At 37.5% G+C, this 16,593-nt stretch overlaps 2 protein-coding genes across 6 annotated transcripts in view; both read right to left on the reverse strand.

Annotated features, from left to right (window-relative positions):
- Window positions 1-1,049, reverse strand: part of LOC140753186 (adenylate cyclase type 1) — a 144,161-nt gene extending 143,112 nt beyond the window's left edge. For 3 of the 5 annotated variants that reach the window (XM_073087623.1, XM_073087622.1, XM_073087621.1), the window contains exon 1: window positions 749-1,049. The gene's annotated coding sequence lies outside the window, so the exon portion shown is untranslated. The remainder of the gene's footprint in view (window positions 1-748) is intronic. The other 2 variants (XM_073087624.1, XM_073087625.1) reach the window with 2 other exon arrangements.
- LOC140753063 (prostasin-like) lies at window positions 990-14,690 on the reverse strand. The gene is made up of 4 exons (XM_073087434.1): window positions 14,483-14,690; window positions 13,887-14,154; window positions 13,690-13,779; window positions 990-1,117 (listed from the first exon to the last, which is right to left on the reverse strand). Exons 1-4 carry the CDS (start codon window positions 14,681-14,683, stop codon window positions 990-992), a joined length of 687 nt encoding a protein of 228 aa, XP_072943535.1. The 5' UTR covers window positions 14,684-14,690.
- Between the last annotated feature and the right edge of the window lie 1,903 nt (window positions 14,691-16,593).

The raw sequence follows: 16,593 nt of genomic DNA on the forward strand, positions 1-16,593 counted from the left end.
TTCCGAATAGAAAAATGTTCTTTAATTTGTCCAGATCGCGAACTTTTGCCGCCTACCTACCACATTAAAATGCGCTACATTAATTAATAAGTATTAAGGTAAGGTAGATAAGCTCTCAAACTGCAGAGTGGGACTCGGTGGTACATAAAAAACAGCTGATTGGTATTTTCGTACATTTAATTAAAACTGGTTTTGAGCTTAGCTTTTTTGAGTACCAACAATACTTTCTGTTTTCAGCCGTTTTATTATTCTTTTCAAATACCTACCTGCATTACGTATATAATTAATAGATCGCAATAAAGATTTTGCAAATTCACTAAATATCCTCTTGGCCTCTTACAATATATCTATCTTACATATCTATATCACAGTATAATATAGATCCTTATACTGTGTCTATACTAATCTTTAAAACATCGAACTACCCACAAGAAATACATACGATTTAAAAGGAACTGGCATTTCAGAAAAAGCACTCAAATTTTAGGCATCTACATCCAACTTAGCTGGACTTTTATAAAGTAGTAAATTTAAGAAACATATTAGTGAGTGATGTCAGTTGGGTATAACTAATGGTTGTTATTATGTTGTGGTAGATTTTCGTAACCGGATTTATTATAACATTACCGTCTCCGGGGAGGAAAACCGGCTCTCGACCGTCGTAAATCACCGCTCACCACCGCACCGCCGTAACACAAGACATATGCTTAACACAAACAAAGTTAAAACGATCGAGACTCAGCCTCACCTCTATTAGGAGTCCTCGAGGGCGACGTCCCTCCAGCACGCCGGACGGAACGCTCCCAACATAAACACAGCACAAAATGTAAAACGACCGCCCTTTCGTAACTTATTCAAAAACCAATGTTTACACTCCACTGACACTCTGTTCGAACACTGAAATCCAATAGGGTCGTTTGTTTTTAGTCACAATTCAAGAAAAGAGCGCGCATGTCACTTGAATATTGTCACAAACGTTTCGCGGAGATTCATAGCGTCTCGGAAGACGGCCGCTCGATGACTGGCGAGCGCGCGCCGTTCGCGTTGGTCGGGTTAACTTTGGCGGGCGGCAGAAGCGGGCCGGGGCGAGTTGCGGCGCGCAGAGGGCGGAAGTGTACTGCAGGCGCCTTTCCTCAATGGCCGGATAATACCAGACATAGAAAATGAATGAACGAACGGTAGGCACTAGGTAGGCAGATAAATATTTATGTACCTGCTGGGATGGATGCTGTTAAGCACTCGAAAACTTCATTAAGTTTATCCGTCTAATGATTAAAGCAATTTATAATTTCAATGATTAGGAGCTCAATTAATGCAAGCCTTGCTCAAGCACAAAAAATAATACAGGGGTCGTTCAAGTATTACGTAACGCAATTTGGGGGGGAGGGGGGGTCTTGTAAAACGTTACGATGCGTTACAGGGGCGGGAGGGGGTCTTCCGTAATACACGTTACGTAACATTTTTTTTAATAAAAAAATAGGGAATTAAAACTCCTAAATTGGCAACCCTTTTCATTTACGTTTTACGGGAAATCCCTTGAATGAGTGGGTTCAGCCGACTTAGTTCGGCTTTTTCGGAGTTGATGTTTTATTAGTTTTTACTCTTATTCGGATTAAAAATCTCTTGTTTTATTTCTTAGTATTATAAAGTAAATATGTAAGTAAAAGTATCCCAAGGATAAAAACTATAACATAACTTTTTAGCGAGTTTAGGGTAAAAATTGACACTTGAGTGTTACGTAACGTTAGGGGGGGGGGGTATAGAAAAACGTTACGGTGCGTTACAAGGGGGGGAGGGGGGGTCAAAAATCTTCAAAAATTGCGTTACGTAATACTTGAACGGCCCCACAGCCAAAAGTTAACCAAACCTTAAATAACTTATTTAGCATTATTTCGTGACCGTAAGGTGTTACCTTGGGAATAGCACCTGCTTAGAAACTAATTTAATTAGAACCTAATTGAACCTATATTAAACATTTAAACCGTTTTTATTACTTTACTGACTACATACTACCAAGTATAATACTCATATTGAGTAGGTTGGTTGGTTTTTAACCAGTTTTATTAGTAACTTTATCGTTGATTATTTAATGTTGTAATAATGTTGACTGAGCACGGCTCTCTTATTGGATTAAAAATGTTAACCACTTAAAACCAAAGTCCACCAGACTCCACCACTATGGCAAAAAGATCGATAATAACATAAGGTTTTATGTCATTGGGCAATATAAGTAAAAAAGTTTGGAAAATCCAAAAGTGCACGACTCATAATGCTCATTTAATTATGAAATAAAAAAAAAAAAAAAAAAACTTAAGTCGTTCAAAATTAATTGCCGAAAAAACAGCTGTAGTAAGAAGAAGGTACTGCACAAGCGCCCCTGGTGGAATAAATGTACATAATATCTATAGATATACAGTCTTGTAGTTTTCGTTTTTTATTAATTGCAATTAAACGACACTGAATTAATAAATCATTCGCATTCAGTGACCTCCAATCGTCGATTAGAATTTAAAAAAAAATTAACTCAAATGATGGATTTTTTCACAAGTTACAGTGTTTTCAGGTTTCACACATGACGGACAGGAAAAATTTTTGACCTATTTTGGTGATTTTTTTCCAATTCTATTGCAGTAAATCAATTTTTAAAAAGTATGGAATTAATCTCCATTAAATTATCTCGACAATAGTATGCAAAATATCTTGATTCCGTGAACTATCAAGGCTATAATAATAAAAATAGCCGCCAAAATGAAGCGAAAAAATTTTTTCGATCGTAAAGCACTCTCTGATGCTTCGCATCATGAGTCGTTTCAATTTAACTAGTAAACTAGTGGTGCCCGCGGCTTCGCCCGCATTTTAAAGATATAATATGACATACATAAAACGGAAAATTTGTACCTGCATTGGAATGACAGTGGTGCCATCTGTCGAAAATTGGTCTTACCAACTCCCGAACCCTCGTGAGTACATAGTTTCCGATTCTATAACTAATTAATAATTGAAAATAAATTTAAAAAAAACCTTTTCCCATGGACTAAATTGTGAATCTAAACCATTCTCAAGTCCCCTTGAACACACACAACAAATTTCATCAAAATCAGTCCAGTCGTTTAGGAGGAGTTCAGTGACATACACATGCACAAAAGAAATATATATATAAAGATGTTTTATTGCTGCTGCTGTCAATCATTGAATCATGAAACATGTAACTGTGGAGCCATCACTGCCATCATTCATCCACTTATCTTGAGTCCCTTTCATTGTTGCGCTGCAAATATCAAAAAGACAAGACAATAGAATATGGAAATTTGTGGTCAGAATTATTCAATCGCAATGTTCAATTGTTCGCGCTTCTTCATACTTCTTAAATAAAAAGCATATAAAGCAAAAAACAATGCAACATTATACAAACACAATTTTAAAAGATTCAAGGGCCTGCATATTTCTATCTAAGCCATTATTCGAAATCAAGACCACAGACGAGCGACAAATTTCATAAAAAAGTAACACAGCTTACTTATGAGAATGCTTCTCTACACAACCGCAGGAACTTCCATTACAAATTTCATTCTACACGCTCACGGAACACTTTAAAAAGTCGTTTTAGTATACGCAGCTCTTATATCTACTTTAATATTCTAACATGCTTGTGTCATATTTGATTAATAACGGGATATATCAAATGTGAACTAACGTTCACATTCACCGGTTATGCGGATGTATTACGTCTGTTATGCTTATTATATCAGATAATTTCTTATCAAAATATAAACAAAACAGGTCAATGAATCTCATGAATACACTCAAGAAACAACCTGGAGTGATATAGTGCAGTGCGGTGTGCAATGTAAATGAAATAAATAACACTGCATCTGCTAATCTGCAGTTTGACAGTTACCAGTCAAACGGACGCAAATAGCCGCCGCCGACGTCATTGCAAGGCGGACGATGCCCTCTTTATTGTCTAAAGAATAATGTATCATCAACCTCAAATTAAAGTAAAAAGCAGCTCAGCTTCTATCACGGAAGCTAAGAATTACAGAAACGTTACCCCCTAAATGTCAGTAACGGAGCATATTCTTTATATTTGTCTCTTAGATAATTTATAAACAAATATGACAAGTAATAAATACGACCAATAATACGAATATCCCAACGTGGATTTGTAATATGCGGAATTATTATGTCCGATTTTGACGCATATCAACGCAAGCGAATCACGAGCGCTTGCTTAGTCTTATTGCACATTGAGTTTCAATTGCTCTTACTAATGCAGACACACAGATTACAGAATGCAAGCGATGTACATAATAAGACAAAAATGTAAATAAACGAGGTACATGATGAGCGCGTCTATTATGTTATTTTCTGTCTCTATCATTACTGAAAGGTACTAAAGAATAGTAAACCCAAGTATTTTTTTTTATATAATATACGAGTAACAGACGAGCATGCAGTCCACCTGATGGTAAGTGGCTACTGCCGCCCATGGACATCTGTAATCAACCCCAGATAGGATTAGATATTCCTACCTCAGGTCGGCCACAGATGCGCCGCTACCCCTGAGGACTAAGCTGGAACGCCTCGGAAAAGTCTGTCTCCCTTACCTTACCCTTACCCTTCAAAAAGAAATAGGTATGGCGGTGGTGCCGCCGGAGTCGAACCACAAAGGGTTCTACCACCTTCAAAATATCTTAAATGTAATTGTTATTTTACAAACAATTACAAAGAAGTTTCTTGACAACTGAAGAAGATTAATTGAGCAAATTTTCCAATTGCAGAACACTATTAAATAACATAACATTAATTCTACTTCGTTTAGACGTCTGCTCCCACAATGCCGTTGATATACAGCGACTGTTACAGCCCATCTAACATTTTGCCAGTAAACATACATTTGCCGCTGCTTCAGACAGTAAATTAATTGGCTTGTGGTTTCATTTTATCAAAACAAAATTCGTTATTAATCATCGCAAAACGTCAATTAGTTTAAGAGGAAACGGTGTAATTCGAAACGTAGTTAAAATTGGTAGTCTTAAAAAACTTGTCACGTAGATTTTGTCTGGAATCTTGGATATAGGCCAGACCTTCAGCGGATTTGAAGCTAAATGCAGCCCGTAAGACATTTATTTCTTGCATGTAGACATGTATGAAATGATGATGTTAATCTCATGCTTGATTACGAGCGCTGGCGGATCCGGAGAGGGGGCTAAGGGGATTTAGTGTCTGCGTCCGTATCTCGGCGCCGGTGGTAGCAAACAGCGGCCGCTTCTCGTTGGAGAAAATTATTTCGAGGAGGGTTCTTTGTCTTGTGCCGGCGCGGTAATGCCTATTATTTACGTTGTAATGTGTTTAGCTTCGAACGCTTTTATCTTCGGTTCGATTCATCAAAGGTCTATATTTATCCATGGTTTAAATTAATATAATGTTAGGTACTTGGTTACAGATTTTACATTTCGATTAATACAATTATTTTTGAAGGGTATATAAAATGTTCAATTAAAGTTACACGTGCAATATAGATAGAACGCTAGAACATGCTATGCGGGAATAACAATTTGAGTTCATGATATTGATTTAGCTCTGATTGACCAGAGATTAATGGATCGACGTTGTGAGTAAAAGTCAATTGGTTAAATTGTCAATAAAACGAAAATAACGCAGCAACATGAGTGATTCAATTACCTTGTAGAATAAGTCTTATATTTCTGTAATAGTAGTAAGTGACGAGAAAATATATTGTTTACATCTAAAGAATACCTTATATTTCATAAAACAACAGTTGTCTGGGGATAAAAGCTGGATCACCATTTCCGGAAGAGTAACGACAGTAACAACAGCGTTGGAGGCGAGAAAATGGTTTAGCCCTTTCCAAAATGATATACAAGCGAGCCCTGACAAAAATATAAAAACTGAGTTTTTAATTTTAAAGATATATATGTCGGAGAAGGACGGCTCTCATCGACATCATTGATAGAATCTATGGGTTTTGTGGACGTTGTCATAGGGTAGATGCAGGCACAAATACAGTAATCACAGTATTTATTGTCCTTAACATTTATAACTTCGGATTTACATAATAACTATACTATACTACTACTATTACTTTACAAACAAAGGATTTGAGCAGTAGGTTCAAGGTAGTAACTACACGCTCAAAGCACAACAAAATAATGATCCACCTCGATCAGTCACATCAGTTCTTATCAATGTTTCCCCACCGCACCGCCACATACCTCGACTCCACTCTTAGACCTCTTAAAGTCTCTGCTCTGATTCTAATACGAAAGCTATACAATGACTGTTAATTATAATTTATATCAATTAACCCTTCGATTGATCAAGTACCAATAACATTACTAAAATACTAAAGGAACAGTATAGCTAAAGCTATATTAAATAACTCTGACTCTTCCTCCGACATATAAAACACTAAAACAACGAACGACACTTTACTTCAGTTTTCCTTGACAGACAAGATTTATGTATCCTCTGTAGCTATTTCGTAACACCAAGTAACCATAAATGCATGCAAGCTGTGGCGTCAATTTTGAGGTGTCGTAGAGGTTTCCAAACTAATGGTGGCAATCTGTATGCAGTAAGCGCCGACGCCGACGCCGCGGGCACCACGTGATAAGGCCTTACATTTTGGGGTAACGTTTAGTGACCATTATCTACTCCTGTACAACGATATAGCGTAAGCTAAGCTGAAATGCCAAGATCATTTCGATAAGGGTAACTTTTATGAGCGAAATGACCTATTTCACGGGTACTTTAGGTCACTAAAAATTAGATCTTTTTAAAATTATTATTTTTAGTTTCTCCTATATATTGTAGAAGCAGCAGCCCATTTGATAGTAAGTGATAATTACGTCCCATGGACATCTATTATTACCCTCAGATAGGTTTAGTGTTCTATTTGATGACAGTTACAGTTCCATTGCCCTGAGGTCTAAGTTGGAATGAATGACTGTGTGTCTCCTGCACCGCGACCTGCAAAGCCATACACGGCTCTCGTATTGCCAGCCAGGGACTGCTGTCACTATACAGAAATAGAGTGAAACCACAAAGAGTTCTACCGCCTTTGTTGCGTTTTTTTTTTGTGATTCACTTACTACTCGTAACACAATAGGCAAATGATTTCTTTCCGTGGTTCTACTCGTTTAGACGGTGAGTTTAATTCGGGCCTATTAATGATTCTAGCATTTAGCACATCCGGTAAAGGCTACAAGTCCAGACCAATTCTTGGAAACCTTAAGGTATGGTAATACATAACGTCATATACCTTCATTTTTAGCGTAGGTTTTCTCACGATATTTTCTTTTACCATTGTAGCAAGTAAAGAAAATCGCAGGTTCACCCTTTGGGTGTAAACCTCGGACGCCACTATTGTGAAACTGAATTTCAACTACTTAGCTATCACGCATTACTATGCCTAATGACCGATAACCGCAAGACAAACTAAACTTAGACATTATCACGAAATGTTGGTAATTTGTATTAAACAGCGGATAGTATTTGACGTGTATCATATCGTTATCGCTGTTCATTGGACGTTTGAGCATCGCTCATTACAGGCATCTGTTCAGTGTCAAGCTTTAATTCATTACAATCGATAGCGGTAGTAATGGCCTTCGATATGATTAAGGGGCTGGTAGCGTGGCGAGCGGCGCGGCGGTGAGAGCGATTGACGTAGGACTGTAAATCAGCTGAGCTGTAAATCAGATGGTTTGGGAGGAGCGAAAACTACTCTCTCAGGGCAGAGCCCGAACGGGGCATCGCGCTTGGAGGACTCAGGTTGTGTTCCGTCGGAGCTCCCGGAGTTCTCCAACAAGCTGAGGACGGCCACCGGGGGGTTTTAGTGCGGTAAAAATCCCACATAACTCGACGTCGCTCCCACGTCGTCGGCTAACTTTTGAAGGTTTCCCCCTCGTTAAAAAAAAGGACTAAATCACTATTGCACTGATTAAGTACGATTATTGCGTTTGTACTGATAAAGATTTCCTTACTTGCTGAATTGAAGGTGGTAGAACGTTTTGTGATTCGGCTCCGGCGGCACCACCACTACATCTATTTCTGACTCATAACTGCAGTGTTGAGTGTTCCAGCTTAGTACTCAGGGGTAGCGGCGCACTTGTGGCCGACTCCAGGTAGGAATATATAATCCTATCTGGGGTTGATTATAGATTTCCATGGGCGGCAGTAGCCACTAAACATCAGGTGGACTGCATGCTCGTCTGCCACTCCCATATTGTAAAAAAATGAAATAATTACGAGTATGTTGTGTACAGGAAATTATTTGCAAAATTCTACGTACTCTATACCAAGTATAAACGTAAAGCAAGTATTTCCTATAAAATGTATTACATCTGTGTACTTTTAAAACACTTTACCTTCATTCATCACTATTGAAGTTGATAGTGTTCTTCATATCTGTATTAAGATGGTACCAACGCATTGCTGCCTTAATTTTTCTGTTCTTAACATTTTATAACAGTGTAACAGTTTTTTGGTTGGATGTGTGTGATATGGCAGATACTCACTCGTACTTTAATACGTAGGGTTCTCCAGGGACAGAAACGCGAGTGTGGTTTGAAGCGGTTTATCAACAATTAGCCCTTAGATAGCAACGATAGTATTGTTAGATAGCATGTTATTTGTGATTTTGCGATATATAAAAAAAATATCAAAGAATTTTGTTAACATGCGGGTGCCAACTCCGCTGTCATTCGTCACAATAACACAGCCCTAAAACACTTCTAATTAGAGATTACAAGTACTTTGAATATATAGTATAGTATTTATTTATTTGCGAAAGATTTATATGGGCGAGTATTTTATGATTTATTCCCTCACTCAAATGAAAGTGTGGAAATAAATTTTAATGTATAATGAGCTTTTACAATTCGGTGGTTTGTTGGTGATGTTTATGTTTCTGTGCCGTTAGGTATAACTTGTAAGAGTAACATTTAACAACGTTGTGTGGTTGTATTTCGATCAGCATGTTAATAAATTTCAGTGGATCTATTGTGGTATAGGTGTTTTACCAACAATGTTTTCTCTGCGGTGTTATTTTCAACTTGATGTCTAGAAATAGTTCTAGTCATCAGTTTGTTATAAAAAACGTACAGTTTGTTCTTGGTGCCCACATTAAGTGAACGTGTTTAAGAGTTATCTCTAATAACTTGCGCACCAATTACTGTTAGTTAAATATTAAGATAAGGGATATACATTTCTACGTTAATCCGATTTTTGTAGGAAAATAATATTTTATATCACGGCGTGCGTAAATTGACGTTTTACGCACGCTTCGCGTGCGCAAAACCCCCATTTCCGACCCCGTAATATAAAATTTTATACAACACGCGGACGAAAAATGTTTTTCTGACTCGTGTGATTGCAGTCCTCGCCTGCGGCTCGGCCTGCAAACTCACACTTGTCAGAAAAAAATTTTTCGTCCTCGTATCGTAATGTACTATTTTATATCACGGCGTGCGTAAATTGACGTTTTACGCACGCTTCGCGTGCGCAAAACCCCCATTTCCGACCCCGTAATATAAAATTTTATACAACACGCGGACGAAAAATGTTTTTCTGACTCGTGTGATTGCAGTCCTCGCCTGCGGCTCGGCCTGCAAACTCACACTTGTCAGAAAAAAAATTTTCGTCCTCGTATCGTAATGTACTATTATTATACTTAATGTAATTTGGACGGCAGTGACCATGAAAAATCACATGGACTCTTAAGCTGGTTCGCTAGTCCAATATATGTCAAAACATAATGTTTACATTATATTCTATTTTGCATGTGTCATTAGCATCAATCATGCATGTATTATACGGGTTGTGGGAAGGTAAAGCAACCTTCTGTTTGTAATTAATAAGTTTCATTTACAGTCCATTTTACATAACTCGAGCTGATGACTTGTTTCGAGGAAACAGAAAATCGTTCTTGTAATTCGTTATCGCCCTTTTTGTATCCGTAGGTACTACAGAAATAGATTGTGTAATGTTATTAATTTATGTCCCGAAGTTAATTATAATTTGCTTTAACGGTAAAGGAAAACAGCGCGAGGAAACTTCCCCAGGAGTTATTTAAAAAGTTACTTGACCGACAAAGTTGTCTAAGTATACCGAACCATATTTTTTTAATTACAGCAATTAATGGGCTTTCATGAAAAAAAAATCAGCAATAAGAAACGTTACATAATTGTAACTTTTTGCTAGACAGTAGCACGCAAGCAAGCAAGGAATTTCCCTTTGCATTTGCAAACCACTTGATGTATAGTTAGGTGATCAGTGCAGATGATTGGATCTTAATTAAGTAATGCAGATTACTATTAATATTAATGTGCGCTAATGTTTTATTACTGGCGATTAAGATTAACATCATAAAAGTAAAGTTTATGCTTTAAATTTATGAGATTACTAAAAAAAAAAAAATTTTGCCAAAATCAAAGCACAGTGCAAATCCTTCATTCTTACCCAACCTACATACAAACATCATAGTTTTAGATAATTATTTAAATAATTCTATTATAGTATTATTTTAACTATTTTTATAATAACAAGTTCTCATTGATATAATCACTGGCTGGTTTGATTTTATGAGTAAGCATAAAAATAGAAAAATAACTCTTCTTGACGTTTGAGTAGTATTTTGAATGGGAATAAAATTGGAAGTTCAACATCCATAAGTATGTATCATCCATAGCCAGGGCCAGATTTAGAGGTCTAGGGACCTTGGGACAACAAAGGAGTGGAGGCCCCCTAGCCCCAAATTATTTTCCGAATAAAATGAACCATTTTTTCAGTTGAGTTTTTCAATAAATATTTTATTGTGAAACGGAGATAGATTTTTCTAGTATTCATGTTAGTACAAAGTACCTACTGTAGATAAAGGTAAAACAGCGAAAAAAAAATTCAAAGGAAAAGATTTTTTTTTTTTTTACTAGTGTTTACTAGTCGGAATTTAAAAAAAAAGCCGACGTCTCTATTGTGGGGGCCCCTCTTTTGTGGAGGCACCGGTGCCGCCCCGGTTGCCCTTCCTTAAATCCGGCCTTGTCCATAACCATGCCATTTTAGCCAGACACCTGATACCGGACTGTTTAATATATGTATTAGCAATAGGCTAACAATATGGTTGAAATTACGAGTACCTATAATTAATCTTAGAATCATTGAAAACATATCATATGTTCGTCTGCGTATTTGAAACATAAGTGCAATTACTTAAAGTGTTTGCTATACCCGATGTCAAAACCAAACTCACGTTCAACCTTAATCACTTCTTATGGGAGCCAAGGGAAAGTCGAGGGTCGAACACGTTTCTTAAAAAGAAAATAAGTACTTCCTTGCTTAACTGATGGAACATGATTACTCGTTTCACAGGACTAGACAGGAAGACGTTCACTTAATGTACAAACTTTACCGCGCCACGTAAGCTACATATACTTCTCGTTTTGTTTTCCTACATGTTTCCATTCCATTAGCCGAAGAAAACGCTAAGGGCATAACCTCAGTCGGACGATGACACCGAGAGAGACGGGCACGTAATACTCTCATTTCTGCATTTCGTAATCAATGGATAATCTAGGATTTTCGTTTTTTGGTTTAGACTCGAAATAAAACTGAAAGTCGAAAGTATGGTTTACTTATCTAAAAATTAGATGGCGAAAAATAGGATCTTATTATAAGAATACAGTCTACTTACTATTAAGACGCAGAAAAAAGATACGCCTATTTCTAAAATTTTGCTATCTATTAACGTCCGGTCTCAATAACCTACTAACCTTTAACTAAAAGTTAAATTAGCTACCAAAAGTAGCTGATGACAGTTTTTGCGTTTCAATAACTCAAGATAGTTAGAAAATTTAACTTTTACTATTTATCTATCTTTGGGAGGGCTTTGTGCTTACCATAGGTTGAGCCATACAAAAATGACATAAAGCGTTTCAATAACATTCTGACAGCTTACTTTAGTTAGTTTGAAATACCATCTGTCAATAATTTGCTATCTCTCAAAATCGGGCGGTAACCACCAGATAAAACATTATAAATAATATTTTTTCTTAGAATAATGGTGTAATTTTGTGATATAAGTGATAATAAGAAGTATGAGGCCGGTATATTTGATTCTTGTCCAAAAACAGAAGCTGTAGAACGCACGACCTACGTCGAAGGTCGACCAATCAATTTTACAAAGTCGTGTTCAAAAAGTGCTTATTAGTAATTAGTTTTCGTTTGCTATTACGGCGAAGGACAATAACGTGATGAAACACATAAGAGTTTTTTAAAAATGTTCTCAAACGCGTGTGAAGTCTACCAATTCGCATTTGGCCAGCGCAGTGGAATTTGAGTTTTGACCAATGAATTTGACGTAAATCTCGCTTACTTTGAAAGAAGATCCATGTCCAGCAATGGGACAATAGCTTGACGTGGGATTATTAGTGTACATATAATAAAATATTGTTATACTATGTAATAACACGGAAGGAACACACTTCAATAAGATGTATCTGGATATAGTACAAAAATATTGCAAAACATGTATTTGTTATATAAAGTAAATAAAGAATATTCGATTATTTTCTTGTTTTTCTTGTTAAATATCCTAATTATATTTTATATTAAACTAGTGGTGCCCGCGGCTTCGCCCGCATTTTAAAGAACACAACAAATTTCATCAAAATTAGTCCAGTCGTTTAGGAGAAGTTCAGTGATATACACACGCACAGAAGAAGTCTTTATATATATATATTTCTTATGTGCGTGTGTATGTCACTGTTTACTAAAAACCGAAAATATCGAATATTCCGGTTTTTGTGAAATTAAAACCGGTATTCATAAGACCTAAATTTGGCCCGGTATCCCGGTATTTTCGAAATCCCGAATACCGGTTTGCGACCCCTAGTTGTAAATAAAGTTACTCTGCCACTTTTGTTGTAAAACGCTCATTTGTGTTTAATTGTTAATTTGTTAAAGTGAAGTAAAGTAAAATGTTCTCGATTTATAAAAGTTGTTTTTAAATATTTTTCTCACCAGTTTCGAAAGAATATATTTATATTATTTTACCAGATTTTTAACTTTTGTAAATTTATTCTATAATTAAAATATTATAAAAAGGTATTTTATATCATTTCTAAAAATGGCGTAGTCCCGTCAACTCACGTGTGACAGGAAACTCTTACTCCCAACGTGCACTAATAAAATAATTCACATAAAAGAGAAAAAAAATGTTATCTTGCAAATATTTATTTATTTAAGCATCAAAAGCTCCATAATTTTCATCGTGTTGCCACTTTTTTTTTCTTTTATAATATAGGAGTAGCAGACGAGCATGCAGTCCACCTGATGCTAAGTGGCTACTGCCGCCCATGGACATCTGCAATCAACCCCAGATAGGATTAGATATTCCTACCTGAGGTCGGCCACAGATGCGCCGCTACCCCTGAGGACTAAGCTCGAAACGCCTCGGAAAAGTATGTCTCCCTTACCACACCCTTCAAAACGGAACACAGCAGCGCGTAACACTGCTGTTATTAGGCAGAAATAGGTGTGGCGGTGGTGCCGCCCGAGTCGAACCACAAAGGGTTCTACGACCTTAAAAGTAGTAGTTGTCTTATTTGCGTCTTAGCCACTTCGAGTGTAAAAAAAATGTATTGTATAATGATTTAAGGGTTTACTCACCGTCAGACGTACGACCGAAGCCAATAGCAACAGCAGCGGCACCGGCGTAGCTGGCGATTCCAGCAGGCAGGTTGATGCGGTTGATGTTATCTGGGAAACAATTTGGAATTGAGTATCCATTCCATTCCATCCATTAAGGTAATCAATAATTCGCAATCAAATGAAAAATGATTTGAAGACATCATCAAAATGTTTACTGTTGAAGGCAATGTGGTTGAAGGCGATCATGGCGATGTCGTTAGCAAGGTTTTCCTGGTTGTAGCTGCCGTGCATCTCCACGCGGTTGATGACGATGCGGGTGCCGCCGGCGTTGATGCGGTTGGAGGCGAGGACGACAGTGAAATGGCGCGCCTGGAGGGTGCGGTGCCTCCAGCAGTGAGCGGCGGTGACGGCGCGAGTGTTGGAGAGAAGAGTGGAGCCGCAGACGGACTGACGGCCGTCCACCAGTTGAATCAACAGACCACCCTGCATAAAAAAAACATCCTTAGAACATATTCAAGCAGTCATCCAGCAGATAATTAATATAACTAATCATAAATGGTTTCAATGAGGTCGATAAAAACTCCTTTGAAATATGATGCTCGTCAGAATACGAAACTCTCGGGCATTAAAACCAAAAATATTAAGTATACTACTTTTCAGATATAATAATAATAATATATACGTGCTGTTAAGATTGCTAAAGAAATGAACTTTGACGCAGACAGAAAACAATTCAAGCTCTGATGTAATAAGGATATATAAAATATATAAGGATATAGATAAAAATAAGTTAAAAAGGTTAGGTACTTACAAAGAAAGGCCATTGTCCGACGCTGGAGCCGGAGCCTCCTACGATCCTGGAGCCATCGAAGTCCATGCTCTCTTCAGCAGCCTTGATGCGGGCGGCTTCGGGGATACCGATCTCTTCGTGGTAGCTGTAGAATATTTGCTCATACTGAGGCGCAGCTGATGCTGCTACCGCCAGCGCCAGGACAACTTGGATCGGTCTCATCGTGGAAGGCTTCAACTTTGAATGCTCCAGTGATATATTGTGGACCTTTTATACCCCTGAATTGAGGTATACGGATTACAATTATCAGAAGATCTAACTGTGACAATTTTTATCTGTTATTATCTGTATAAATAATCGCTAATTGCATTTTAAATGTCTGTAATTGTAGGGGTCCTTAGGTTACTAAATCATTTTATGGATTTTCATAATACTTTAATAATAGGCAATGTTTTCATATAATATAGTTCTTATTAGTGATCGAAGAATATACCTGATGTGAGTGTGACGTCAGTGACATATGATTTTTCTTCGCAGGGATGTAACATACTAATAATAATTTATTGCCACACAAGATACAAAAAAAGAAATGATCACAAACTTAAATCTAATTCACACAACAATATTTTGTTGTGAGCAAAGGAAGAGTCTCAGCTTGTGCTAGCACGGGTTACCTCGTGCAGCGCTGTTTTTCACTCTCCCTCTCCCTGCGATCGCCGCTTCGTAAATTTGCTCTATATAGCAACAATAATATGCAACAAATAGTATTTAACATTTGTGTGTGTGTGCGTGTGTGTGTGTGTGTGTGTTAATATAGGGATAAAAACAATATGCCTATAATATATAAATAATAAGATACGTGTTTGTTATGTACTCGTGAAAATCTCTTTCAGGGCTAAGCACTTCCTGTAAGCGTGTTTCAGGCTTTCTGCAGCAAGTTGTTTTTTTAACAAGGCCGATTTATATTTTGTTTTGTCTGTGTCTGGGTTCATTTTAGTTCTTAGAGGTGGAGGCAGATCGTTCCAAATGCTTGCTGCAGCAAACTTAGAACACGCTCGATATCTCTTTGATTTCTGTGCAGGCTTCACTAAGAGTTTTGCGAGTTAGAACGTACACTTCGATCAGAAATATCTTAAATCCAAACAAGCTTTTCGAAAAGATATTCCGGTTTCCTTTTCCACAGTACTCTCTGTACGGTACAAGCAAACTGACTCTCTCCTAGGAGACATATTTAAAATACCCTTATCATTTAGGTAGGTATTGTGGCGCCTTCTGGGGACTTTGTACGGCTCTTTCAATGTTGGCATTCAGTCTAGGCCCATATATAGAGCTGCAGTAGTTAAATTGCGAGAGCACTAAGGTGTCACACAGCAATAATCTAAGTTCTTCTTTGATGTAAGGCCTGATTTCGTAAAGGGTTTTGAGTTTGTATATAGCGACAGCCCATGCTGATGATAGTGACAGGCAGTCGACCAACAGTCACCGCCAGTTGCCAGTGAATCCTTCTTGGGTATTATAAAAACCCGTTTGACCAGTTCATTACATGGTTGACCTTCCACGCTGCCTTCATAACTAACTTTCAATGGGACTGTTGTTCTGTCTTTAGACATGCTAAGATTTACTGTCTCATTAAGGTTTTTTTTTATATTATAGGAGTAGCAGACGAGCACTTACTCCACTTCATGGTAAGTGGCTACTGCTGGCCATGAACATCTGTAATAAATCTCAGATCATAGAAGATTATTATCTGAAGTCGGCCAAAGTAAGCCGTTAACCTATTTAGGTTAAGCTGGAACGCCTCTGATAAGTATGTCTTCCTTACACACACCTTTCAAACCAGCCACAGCAGCGCTTAACACTGCAGTTATTAGGCAAAAATGGGAGTGACGGTGGTGCCGCCGTAGTCGAACCACGGAGGGTTCTGCCACCTTTTGAGTAAAGTTTAGTATTGCACATTAGGGATCCATTAAATCTTCCGTATGAACGTTGCAGAAAGAAAAATTTAAATGGAATCAAATAATTATCTTTATCTATATGTCGTGAATATCGATATACTTGTTTGATAAGATTGCTAATTTTATTATCTGTACCTCAGGTAGACGCCGTGACGTCACTTTTATTTAACAATGGTG

Source organism: Epargyreus clarus, unplaced genomic scaffold (assembly GCF_041222505.1).
Source record: "Epargyreus clarus isolate Ecla_fem2 unplaced genomic scaffold, WU_Ecla_fem_2.2 ptg000026l, whole genome shotgun sequence".
Taxonomy (NCBI): Eukaryota; Metazoa; Arthropoda; class Insecta; order Lepidoptera; family Hesperiidae; genus Epargyreus; species Epargyreus clarus.